Source organism: Trichechus manatus, unplaced genomic scaffold, assembly GCF_000243295.1.
Source record: "Trichechus manatus latirostris isolate Lorelei unplaced genomic scaffold, TriManLat1.0 scaffold00323, whole genome shotgun sequence".
In the NCBI taxonomy this organism is placed as follows: Eukaryota; Metazoa; Chordata; class Mammalia; order Sirenia; family Trichechidae; genus Trichechus; species Trichechus manatus.
In genome coordinates, this window is record NW_004444259.1 from 437,118 (window position 1) to 450,081 (window position 12,964).

At 51.3% G+C, this 12,964-nt stretch overlaps 1 protein-coding gene across 1 annotated transcript in view; it reads left to right on the forward strand.

The window, feature by feature from the left end:
- Nucleotides 1-12,964, forward strand: part of MAMLD1 (mastermind like domain containing 1) — a 63,007-nt gene that overhangs the window by 17,298 nt on the left and 32,745 nt on the right. Inside the window, exon 3 of the mRNA XM_023725512.1 lies at nucleotides 5,076-6,761. Coding sequence (XP_023581280.1) covers nucleotides 5,076-6,761 — 1,686 coding nt within the window. The remainder of the gene's footprint in view (nucleotides 1-5,075; nucleotides 6,762-12,964) is intronic.

Genomic DNA, 12,964 nt, shown 5'->3' on the forward strand with positions numbered 1-12,964 from the left:
GGCCAGATGGGGGCTAGTTCTTGCGGTCCGCACCTAACTGGCTATGTGACCACAGCCAAATCACATCCCAGTGTGCTTTCTGGAAAAAGAGAAGGTGGAGCTATGCTTTCTAGAAGTCCTACCAGTGTCTGCTGATTCTCTTACTGTAAAAAAAAAAAAAAATTCTCACAGTGAGAAGGCAAGATCATGTGGGACATGTGGCCCGAAGAAAGTAGGAGCTGGCTGGTGGTGGAGACTCACAGCTTGCTGTTGCCGAGCTGGGAAACGGCTGGGAAACGGCACGTGTGTGAAGCGGGAAGGTTTGTTTAGAACGGTCTGGAAGCTTGGTGGGGGGCCTGACACCCCCACCAGGACCTCAAGGGCAGAAGCCATTCCAGAGCAGTGAGCTCTCTGCTGCACTTCTCTAAAATGGTGGCCAGACACAAAAGGATGAATATTATGTCATTCCACTTTTCTGAAATATCTACAATAGGCAAATGCATGGAGACAAAAGATTAGCGGTTACCAGGGGCTGGGAGAGAGGGTGAATGAGGAGTTAAAAAAAAAAAAAAGAAAGAAAGCAAAGCTGCTGCAAAGCGTATGTCCAAGAATAGGGAATTAGTTGAATAAATGATGGTCCAGCCACACAGGGGAAAAGCAGACATTAGGGATGCATGTATTGACGATGACCTAGACACATAGATATGGGCATGGAAAAAGGTCCCCAATCTATTATTAAGTAAATAAAACAACAACAACAAAACCCAAACACATTGCCGTTGAGTCGATTCCAACTCATGGTGACCCCATGTGTTACAGAGAAGAATTGCTCCATAGGGTTTTCAAGACTAATCTTTACAGAAGCAGATCACCAGGCTGCTTCTGTGGCACTGCTGGGTAAGTTCAAACCACCCACCTTTAGGTTAGTAGTTAAGAGCAAACCATTTGTGCCACCCATAAACTCGTTGCCGTTAAGTCAATTCCGACTCATAGTGACCCTATAGGACAGAGTAGAACTGCCCCGTAGGGTTTTCTAAGGAGTGGCTGGGGCATTCGAACTGCCGACCTTTTGGTTAGCAGCTACCTATAGCAGGTAACAAAACACCGTATTTTATATAATCCCATTAAAAAACAAAACAAAACAGACAAACGAAACCCCACCCAGGCCCAGACGGTCAGAACCTCGGCAGCGGCATCCCGGGCCTGGTCTCCCGGTGAAGGCCGGCAGTGTGGTGCTCGGCATTGGGGGAAGCCCAACCAGCTTCTTGCAGTTGAGATGAGTAGCAAATCACAGGACTGCGAATGAGGAAGTACTGAAGCAAGCCTTTCTCTACGGGAAAAATTAACTGGATAATAGATTTCCACGTCTAACTACTGCCTGGTGAAAGCAGATGCTAGCCGAGCCAGGCTAAGCATGTCTGTGTAAACACAGCCCGAGGCTGAGCATGTTTGGGTAAACACAGCCCGCCTTCCTGTGGCCTGGCTTAGGGTTGGCTGGCGTGCTGGCCAGCCAGCCGGGCGCTCCAGGCTCACTGCTGAAAGCTCTTACTATCAAATTCCAGGGAAGAGCTGCCGGCCTCTAACCAAGCATAGTCTCCTTTCACTCCTTACCACCAGGACAGCTCGGAGGAGGAGAACAGCCAGTACACACCCCACGCAAGCCCACCCCTGGGGAAAGCAAGATGAGTCAGGAACCCTGGAGAAATGCTTCCCTAGGCCAGCGCCAGCGGCTGTCCAGCTGCAGACTTGGCAGAGCAGAGGCGGCACACACTCCAGCTCCTTGGATGCCCTTGATTTCCCAAGAGAGCTTCCTGGGATCTACTTTGTTATTGAGGAGCCAGTTAGTTTCCAGAACTGGGATTGAGTGGGTAATATTTGCTTTGGTGCCATTGATGGGTGCCTGTGTGTGCCAATGGCTCTGGGTATTACTTCAGCTTCTGGTGCTCATGCCCCGCCTTCTCCACCCCCTGCCTCCTTAGGCCCAACAGCTTAATGGCAGACCAATGATCAGATGAAAGCTTGGGAGTCCACAGAATCTGCCCGCAAACTGCAGAGGCTCACCTGGCCGCTATTCCAGGTGATGCGCCTCCCAGCTCCATCACCATCCTTTGCCTGCTGGGTCCTATCTAGACTTCATTGTCAGTAAAGCTACCTTGCAGGTCAAGAGATTGAACTTGCACATTGGGCCCCAACCATTCCCAGCTCACATACCTTATGTAAAACCTGCAACCATGCACCCCTTATTGGTCCACTCCATACATTAATCTCTTTACTACATTGAACTTCTTTGAATTCTTTGGGAGAATGTACAAGAGAAGAAATCTCAGTTGACTTGTTTGGGGGCTGCCCCATGGCAGACCTCCACTAATACTTGATGGAATGAATGTGACAGTCTCCCTCACAGATGATTGGATAGGCCTCTTCTTGCACCAGTTCTGTCCCTCCTCCCCCGCCCCCGCAACTATTTCTGCCTGCCCCATGACATTCAGGCCTAGAGTGAATTTGGTGGCAGAGCTGGCCCTCAAAGTGCCCTTGTTCTGGTTGTGGGACTCTCAAAAGAAAAAGCAAAGAAGTATACGAGCACCCACCCTCAGAGTTGTGGAACCCCTCATCTCTGGGTCATGGAGGTGCTCTGCACCTGGCCTGGGCTCTGTTGCCCTCCAGCCGGAACCACGGGCAAGCCCTGTTCCCTCTCTGGGTCTCAGGGTCCCATCGTTAAGAGGAGAGGATTGGCCATTTAGGTACCATTTAGTGAGGGTCAAGTACCAGCTGAACCCGTTGCCATGGAATCAACTCCAACTCATGGCGACCCCACGTGTATCAAAAGAACCGCTCCACAGGGTCTTCTTTTTAATAATATTTTACTGTGTTTTTGATCAAGATTTACACACTTTAGGTTCCCATTCAACAATTCCTACACAAGCTGTTCAGTGACATTAGTTACATTCTTCGCAATGTGTGAACGTTCTCATTATTTCTGTTCTGGTTGTTCCATTGCCGTTAATCTAATTTCCCTGTCCCCTTACATTCTCATCTTTGTTTTAACGTGGTTGTTAATCGTTTAGTCTCATATAGGTGATTTTTTAAAGGAGCACAGTACTTATGGGTGATATTCATTATTTTGGGAGCCAATTTTTTATTTAGCTATAAAGTGACCTCAGGGGTTAGTTTCAGTTCAAGGTCTGAAGAGTTTCTCAGGGCAAGTCTCAGGGAGTCCTCCAGTCTCAACCAGTTCTATAGGTCTGGTTTTTTATTTTGTTTTGTTTTTAGAAATTTGGGCTTCTGTTCCATGTTTTACTCCTCCATAGGATTTTCAATGGCTGATTTTTTGGAAGTAGATTGCCAGGCCTTTCTTTCAAGGTGCCTCTGGGTGGACTCAAACCTGCAACCTTTCAGTTAGCAGCCAAGCATGTTAACTGTTTGCATCACGCAGGGACTGCGAGGTTCTGCTAGGTGTCGCATAATGTGCCAGGCCCTCCACCTGCATGATTTCATTTAATAGTCAGAGCAGCACCATGAGATAAGAATGATAATCCCACTCCTTTCACAGATGAAGAAACTGGGGCCCAGAGAGGTTAAGTGGCAAGGCCAAGACTCAGACCTAGTTGAGTCTGCCTTGAAACCACGGTTCTGTTCCATGCCACCGCCATCTGTGCTCTAGCTGTGGAGCTTTGGGAAAACGCAGATGCCTGGCCCCCCAGCAGCAATGGATTTATGATGCGAGGGCCTGGGACTCTGAATGATTCTGTTAGGCAGCAAGGCCTGAGATGCACAGCCCTGGGGGATCTCTTTTGACTGTCACTCTTGTGTGAGAGCCGTGACCTCCACCCCCATCATGCTGGCAAGTGAGCTATAAGCTCATCAAGCCTGAAGAGCCCAAGGGAGAGGGCGTCAGAGGACCAGCACTGGATGGCCTAGTGAGACTTCCTAAGGGAAAGAGGGCATGTAAGTGATTTCCAAGTCTCTCCTTATATTGATCATTCCAACACATACTCCTCCACCTGCACCCCTTTTCCCTGTTACTTGCAGGAGAGGTATTGCTGACTGACGAAATCTGTTGACATGCAGGTCATGATCATTGACAGGACAACAACAGATGAGGCCATTAAAGGGATTTAGGAAATACTGCATCCCTAAGGCCTTTGCCTTATTTCCAAAGGCAATGCATTTCTAAATGGTGGGCATCTCTCCCAAGGTGCAGAGCCCAGTTTGGGCCTTTTCCTGTTAATTGATATCTCCCAACCTGAGGATGCATCTGCACAGAGGAATTTCTTATGTAGATAAGATTTATCCTTTTTTTTTTGGCTTACGAGTCCTGCTTGTTAAAAACAAACAAGCAATTCAGAAATGTAGAGAATAGAAAGGGAATTGTCAGTCATTCCACTCTCCACTCCCCAAGAGATGAAAACTCCCAGCTGTTAGGTCTAAGTCCTCTTCCACATTATTTTGGTATGTACATAGTGTTGAGTGTGTGTAAAAATAACTGAAATCATGCTACGATTATTCTTCTGCAACTTGTGTTTTCCCCTGAACAATGTATCTTAGCCTGCTTCCTAGAGAAGCACCCCCAGACCGATTTCATTCCTTTAAAGGCTCTGTCGTTTTCCACTTTATCATAGCAGCCCCACGCATTTAACCACGACAGGCAGGCAACTTACAAGTTAAATGTCTATGTGGTGCTTTTCCTTTGTAAAAATCAGGGCATCTGTAGGCAAGTCGGCATTGAAATTATCGTAGCTACTTCGAGTTTGCTCTGAAATGCCTGCCTTTTGCAGTATAGTTCATTCAGTGATTTCTGCAAAGTTTCACGGAACTCCTTTAATTGGGCAAAGAATACCCTTTGCATGACTTTCCGTCATGTTTCGTATACAGACAGCATAATGCCTTATTTGAAATGTAACAAGACAGTTTCAATGAAACAGCAACAAAGAAATAAGCATTATGGTTCCAAAAATAGGCCACATTTTATACTTTTGACAACTACTAGTCTTGAAGCTGTGAGGTCTGCTTTACCTTGCAGGTTTCCAGTTCGTTAGCTTTCATGTGCCAAGCCTTTATAAAAATGCCACACTCTCTCTTTTCTCTTTCAGCCACAGGGCACCGTTAAGAGGAGACAAGCCGGAGACAGCTTCCAGCACTTCCCAGGCATGGCTGACGGGGGTTACCCTAATAAAATTAAGAGGCCCTGCCTTGAAGATGTCACCCTTTCTATGGGCCCAGGGGCCCATGCCAGTGCCCCCTGTGCTGAGCTGCAGGTGCCTCCACTGTCAGTGAACCCGGGCGCTACAACTATGAGCGTAGCTGGCCATTCACTCCTCCTCGAAAACAATCCCATGAACGGCAGTCTTATGGGTTCACCATTTGTGGTGCCCCAGACAGCAGAAATGGGGTTGAAAGTGCCCACTGTCCCTTACTACGACAAAGTCAACAGCATACCAAGCAGCATGCCAGCTGTAGACCAAGAACTTCAAGATCTGCTGGAGGAGCTAACCAAAATTCAGGAACCTTCTCCTAGTGATCTGGATCTTGAGAAGATCCTGGGGAGCAAGCCAGAGGAACCGCTGGTCTTAGATCATCCCCCAGCAGCCCTGGGCCCAGCTCCCAAGCCTCCGGTGCACATGCCACACTCGGAGGGCCTGGGTTCCACCAAGGAGTTTGCTTCGAGTTGCAGCCAAGTGGCCGGCGTGTCACTTCACATAGCACCCTCCTCTGCAGGGATCAGCTACACGCTCCCTGCCAGCAGTAAGCAGATGGCCTCACCCAGTTCTCCGACAGCACAGGCCAAGAGCCAGGGCCGGGCGACGCTCTCTGTTGCTGCGCCACCACCTCAGGTGCCTCAGTGGCATCACGCTCACCAGCTGAAGGCCTTGGCAGCCAACAAGCAGGGATCCGCTTCGAAACAGCAAGGGCCCCCGCCCAGCTGGTCTGGTCTGCCTCCCCCAGGCCTATCCCCTCCCTACCACCCAGTGCCATCACCACACCCACCACCACCATTCAGCCCACAGAGCCTCATGGTGTCCTGCATGTCGTCCAGCAACCTGCTGGGCAGCAGTCTCCAAGGCTCTCCCAATGCCTTACTCGCAGGCATGGCTACCAGCAGCAACGCTGCCCTGGGGCCCGTCATGCCCTACGTTTCTGAGAAGCTCCCCAGCCCGGCTCTCAACCAGCAGTCGCAGTTCAGCCCTCAGAGCTCCATTCTTGCCAACCTGGTGTCCTCAAACATCAAGAACCCCCAAGGACACCTGATGTCTGCTCTGCCCACCAGCACCCCTGGGCCCTCACCACCCTATCGCCCGGAGAAGCTCTCCAGCCCGGGCTTGCCGCAGCAGTCCTTCACCCCCCAGTGCTCTCTGCTCCGGAGCCTCACACCCACCAGTACCCCATTAAGCCAGCAGCAGCAGCAAGCAAATTCGATCTTTAAGCCCATGCCCTCTGGCTCCTCCAAAACCCTGAGCCTGATCATGCAACAGGGGTTGGCCAACCCCAGCCCAGGGGCCCCAGAGCCGTTTACTTTTGGCAACACCAAGCCCTTGTCCCATTTTGTCTCTGAGCCGGGCCCCCAGAAGCCGCCCTCCATGCCGGCCACCTCCAGGCAGCCTTCCCTGCTCCACTACCTGCAGCAGCCAATGCCAACGCAGGCCTCTTCGGCCACTGTCTCCTCCACCGCCACTGCCACCTTGCAGCTGCAGCAGCATCAGCCTGACCATTCCTCGATCCTCCTGCAGCAGATGATCCAGCAGCCCCAGCGCCTGCCGCGATCGCTGCCCTCGGAGCCCAGACAGGTAAGACAAGCTCACATCTGATGGTGTGGCGTTGTTTTGGAAATAAGGACTGTGTCTTCTGCCATTGCTAGCTGGCTTTGGAGGGCAAAGCCAGGCTATAGTTCTCTCTGACACTGGACTTGACTCTGGAAAAGGCTAAACCAGCAAATTCTGCCTGGTTAGAGCACAGTGTTAATGAGGCCAAGGTTATGGTTCCCATGTCTGTTCAGGTCTCTTACATCTCTGGGAGGAAAAGTCTACACCCACAGGGCGCTCCCAGGAGGAGTCACGGGAGACAAGTCCGAATTGCACCCCACCACCCTCCTCTGCACCCCACCACCCTCCCCTGCACCGGGCCATGTAGTACGTTCCCTGACACAGGGTCGGCACAAGCTTCTTAGGACACAAGGAAACTGCACTGAAATATTTAAGTCTTGGCGTAAGGATGCATGCTCAACCTTCTAGAGATGCCAACCCTCACTGTATAGCTCCTGAAAGGAAAAAGATAGATTCTTGTAAGGTAGTTTCTCTTATCATCTCGACTTTACGAATGCAGAAACTGAGGCTCAGAGGGTTGAAATGACTTGCCCAGAGTCACACAGTTATTGAGGGACAGAGCGGGAACTTGAACCCGGTCTGGCTCCAGAGCCTGCGTTCTCCTTGAAATTATTTTTGACTTCTCCCTCTCCCTCATCTCCTACAGTCTTATCAGTCACTAAATCCAGCTGATTCGAACGAGGTGGTGTCGATCACAGATCCTACTTTTCTGTGCTCTGCTCGCTGGCTGTATTAGTTCTGTATTGCTGCATAGCAAATTACCCCAAAACAGCAGCTTAAAACAGCATGCGTATATTACCTTGCAGTTTCTGTGGGTCAGTAACTCAGGCATGGTTTAGCTGGGTCCTCTGGTTCAGGGGCTCTCCCAGGGTGGTAGTCACATCAAGGCTTACCTGGGAAGGATCTGTTCCCAAGCTCACTCGGGTGGTCATTGGCAGGGATCCATTCTTTGCAGGTTATTAGACTGATGCCTCGGTTCTCATGTGCCGTGGCCTGAGGCCTCCCTCAGTTCCTTGCCACGTGGACCCCTCCACAGAGCGTCTCACAACAAGGCAGTCAGCTTCACAAGAGGGAAGGAGTGCCAGCAAGACAGAAGTCACAGTCTTTATAACCCAATCTCAGAATGGACAGCCCATCCCTTTTGCTGTATTCTCTTTATTAGAAGCAGGTCACTAGGTTCAGCCCATGAGGAGCTCACACAAAGGTGTGACTACCAGGAGACAGGATGTCCCCCCCTTTCCATTGATCGGATCCGTCTTGATTCTTTGTCTGAACTTTTACAGTCAGCTCTTAACTGGTTTCCCCAATAAGCCATCCATTACTCTGATAGTTATCTTGCTCGGTGACCTGAGAACCTGTCAAACTTGCTCAGAAGTCTTCAGAGGCCCAGAACCTGGCCCCGCCTCCCTCCTTAGACTCCACCTCCATCTTGTTACCCTGAAGTACTGGCAGCTCTTGGCCCCCACTGGGCACCGTCAGCCTTTACTCATGCCGTTCCCTGTGCCTGGCCTTCTCCTTCCCACCTTTTCTCTCCTGTCCAGCTCCTGCAGCTCCTTAAGATCCAGGCACCATCCCCTCCAGGAAACTTGGCCCTGACGGTCCTCGGCACTTCCATCCCCTCCTTCCCCATGCCTCCTCTTCTGTACAGCACTTAACAAGGGGATGTCTGTCCATTAAGTGCTTGGGTCAGAACCCGGCCCAAGTGAGGCCCTGTCAGGGCTGCCCTCTTTCCTGAGGACCTCGTAGGAGTGTGACTGTGGTAGCCCCATGAGATAGAGACAGTGTCTTCATGATCCAGGTCCATGCATCCTAACCAAGCGGAGTGCGCCACACCGGGGGATCAGTCCTTTGGTGGATGCGTCCAGCAAACAGAGCTCCCGTGGGGTCCCCAGGGGGCGCAGTGCATAAGCAGGCAGGGCAGGCCAGCTGGGGCACGGGGCCCTCGTCCACAGTTCAGGAGCACTGTGGTTTGATTTTGTTATAGGCCTGTTGCCATCTGTTTGCATGGACTTCTGCAGCTAGCTCGGTGGAGCGCCAGCACCAACACTGGGACCCTTTCACTAGCAGGCAAGATGCTCAGCCTGGAGACGCATCACCATCTATCATTGTGAGCCTTTTTGCTTTGTTTTGTCTTCAACGGGGTCCCTTTGTAGCCTGACTGTGGTGCCCCAGAACAGGGTCAGCTGGCTCAGAGGGAGAATTCTTAATGATCGTGGTCGTGAAAAGCACACCCAACCAACGTCCTGTGTGGGGCTGGATAGTGTTCTGGAGAAGGGCCAAGCAGCCAAGTCTACTCAGGCTAAGAGCATGATAGAGGGCTCAAGGGACCTCTACCAGCACAGGTGAGAGCTAGGCTCACCTCCCCAAATGTGATGTCATTGCCACCTGGGGTAGCCTCCCCAGCCAATGTTGGCCAGGGACCACTAGCCAGGACTAGTGCCTTACCTGCCTTTTCTCACTTCAGTCCTCAGAGGTAGGGCTGGTTATAATTTCCTGAGGCACAGAGAAGTGACCTGAGTTGCCCACTGTCACACAGCAAGGCAGGGCCAAAGCAGGACATCTGGCTACAGAGCTGACACTCACAACCCCATGCATGCAACACTGCTTCCAGAGCTTTCCACTCCTGCTTTAACCTCCCTGAGATGGTTTCCTCCTCTGGAAAATGAGGATTCTGGAAGCTGTTGTGAGGGTGAAGTGGGTTTAAACATCTAAAGTACTTTGAACAGGGCCTGGCACAAAGTCTGTGCCAACCAAGGTTCGCTATCATTGAGACTCTAACTCCTGGCCCTGAGCGGCCAGATCTTGTTTTCTGGGGGCAAAGAGGCAACTCTGGAAACCAGATGCTGTTCAGGGGACAAAGTGAGCAGCGTTCTTCCCAGACCCCATGCCCACCATGAGGTTGGCAGGAGTCGTGAGCTCTCCCTGTTCTAGGCCCTGCAGCTCCTGGACATCTCCAGGCCTGGTGGAAAAGGGAAAGGGGGCATCTCCGCCTGGCCGGGACTCTCGCCATTGTTCTTCCTCTTGCCATCTCTCATGCTCTCACTCCACCCATCTCCCCAGCACTCTGCTCTGTAGATGCCATTCTTCTGGCCAAAACACGCTGAGCAGAGTTCCAGACTGGGACATCAACAGCTTGCTGTGCCTTCTTGTGGCATTTCCCTGTTAATTGAAGGCCTAAGAATTCAACCCTGGTCACTTTTCCAGGGGAGAGAAAAGAAGAAAGAAAAGAGAAGAATGACTGAGGCAAAAGCTGGGGCCCTGTGGGAGGACAGGCAGCAGCCCCACTGGTAGGAGAGTGCATGCTTCTCCACTGCCAGTGGTGTAAACTTCCCAAGTTCTCCTGATGGCCAGGCCGAGCCTCAGAAAACACTAGTTACCAAGGACATAGATGAGAGTGGGTGCTGTGGAAGGACCAGACATTCATTTTACCCAGATCTTAGTCTTCTAAAGGATCTTTTCTAACTATAAGATGAGAAACAAACTCTTAAGTAAGCATGAATGCAAAATCCGGCTCATTCATATTTGCAGGCTAGCATTTCTTGACCTTGGCAATTGCACCTTGTATTCAATGAGTGCCTGATCCAATGTCAATGTACCCTTCACTTTCACTTTAGGTAAAAGGCAAATGCCATCTGCCTCCAGGGCAGCAGTTCAGGGTGGCAGTTTGAGCAAGAGCACTGGAGGCAGACAGACCTGCATTCTTGTCCAGCCACCAACAACATTGAGCTGGGTCCTGGAGCAATGTTAACTTAACCCCTCTGAGCATCAACTGAAAAGGGGGAAAGTAATAGTCCCCTTGCCGAGGGCATTGAGAAGACGATTACTTAGGACAGTGGAGTGCAAGTTCAAGGTCTTGGATCTGAAACTTTGGGGGGCAGATGTGGTTCCAAATTCAGAACATTTGGGACTTTAGAAAGGTAATATGGCACATATCCCAAATATCACACAGCCCTCTGGTGGAATCAGGCAGCATTCTATTATTTTTGCAGAGAAATACGAATATTTAACTAAATCCAGCTGAAATTTTGCCCTCAAATAAATGTTGCCACTGAATTTGCAAACATAAAATTGGTTGTCAGAGCTTTTTGGACTTCAAGTCACAGAGAAGGGATTTGGACTTGTCATTCTGAAGGGGGGGATCTTGAACTCCGTGATGCCCCCCTTTTTTTGGAGTCAGGACACCTTGCCTCCCTTTGTTGGATTTTAATGATTCCATCGCTCCTCATTGTATGCCTCGCCCTAGCCCATTCTAGAAGGAGTATCTTTGTCTCTAAGAAAAGGGAGGCAGAAGGATTTTGTTTCCAGAATGTGATGCCCCTTCTCCCTGAAGACAATTGGAGGTACCATAGCATGTTGCAAAATCAGGGTTAGGAGATGCAGCTTTCGATTTTGTAATTAGCAACTGGTTAATAAAAATTACCTGTACTCAAAGACTCAGCCAAGCACTAGGAACAGAGGTCAGAGACGTGCTGAGGAAGAGAACGGCTAGCAAGAGGTCAAATGCCAGCAGAGCCGCACTCAAAGCTGGAAACCTCAGAGCCTCCTGTCTGGGGAGTCTGGAGTGCAGCTCCATGGGGAGGAGGCCTGTGGATGGTGGCCAGTTGGAATAAGAACAAAAACGCCCGAAATCTGATCCTTGAGACAGACCAGTGGCACAGGGGGAAGGGGCAGCTGTGGAGACACAGACCAAAGAGGCACACACGGTTGTTTTTACAGATTTTGAGAGCGGAAAGAAGAGGGAATCAAGTCTCAAATGCTTTCTACCTTTAACAACAAGCCTAGTCCGTCCTTAGCTCGGAATCCCTGGGTGATGCAAACAGTTAAGCACTCAGCTACTAACCAAAAGTTGGAGGTTCGAGACCACCCGGAGGTGCCTTGGAAGAAAGGCCTGGCAATCTACTTCCCAAAAATCACCATTGAAAACCCTATGGAGCACAGCTGTACTCTGACACACATGGGGTTGGCATGAGTTGGAATTGACTGGTTTCTCTGCTTAGTTCAGGCCACCGTGAATGCTTCACATTGCAGAGATAGTGGACAAACAGAGATAACGTGCCATCTTTGGCAAACTGAGCCCTCCAAAGTGAGGCCCTCCCAGCGCTGAGGGTCTGATGGGAGATAGCGCAGGGCCGGGAAGCCTGGGCCTGGCCCTCGGCCCTTGGCAGGGCCCAGGCTTCAGGGCTAGGTTTGAGGCCAGGTTTAAGAGAGCCCTAGCTTTAGAGGAAGCCAGATCACTTGGGTCCACATCCTGGCTCTGTCACTTTTTCATCAGGCAAGCTAGTTACTCTCTCTGAGCCTCAGTCTCCCCATCTGTAAAATGGACATATTAGGATACCTATCTCATGGAGCTGTTGTGAAGATGAGATGAGGGAAGGGTGCTTGGCACATGGCCAGGTACTTAAGAGGGGTTGTACCCCTAAGGAAAGCTCCCTAGTGGGGTGCTTTCCAGATGAGGGTGTCAGGGAGGACATTCCCCAGGTGGCTGGGAAGAAGCCCAGGCAGTGGACCCAGGCTGATGACCCCAGACAGACCAGATCAGCTTGGCCTCCTGAGCCCCCTGAAAGATGGGGAGGGGAAAATGTAGGTTCCCCCTCCGGCCAGCCCAGGGGCCTAATCTCAGAGGGGAGCTGAGGTGCTGGGAGCCACGTGGGGGCTGCTCCATCCCTGTGTAGATGGACTCCGGGGCGACTTCCTATGAGCAGAGGCAGGGGTGAGGAGCAGCCCAGTCCTGCCTGGGCCTCCTCCTGCTGCCCTTCCCTCTCCTTCCCTGCAGCCAGCTTGGCCCAGAGCAGGCGCAGGGCTGCCTGCTATTTCAAGACAGAGGGCTCCCCCCACCCCCGGCCATCAGGGAGTGAGAGAGGACAGAAGGGAGAGTGTTCAAAGACATGGCAAAGTTAGGGTCAGCCTTGCGGCCCACCCAGGGCCAAGGTCACGTGGACGATGGTCCTGCTTGGTGATGGGCGCTGGAGGCTTGGCACGTCTCGTCTGTGTTGGTTTCTGGAACTTGCTAAACCCTGCCCCATGGCCCCAGAGGGTTAAACTAAAGCACTCAGGACACCCTGGTGATCCTGGAGGGATGGTCCTTCCTCTCCCTCCACTCTCTTCCCTCCTCTCCCCCCCATCCCCTGCCTCCCTGGCTTACTCCCTTCCTTCTCCCCCTCCTCTCC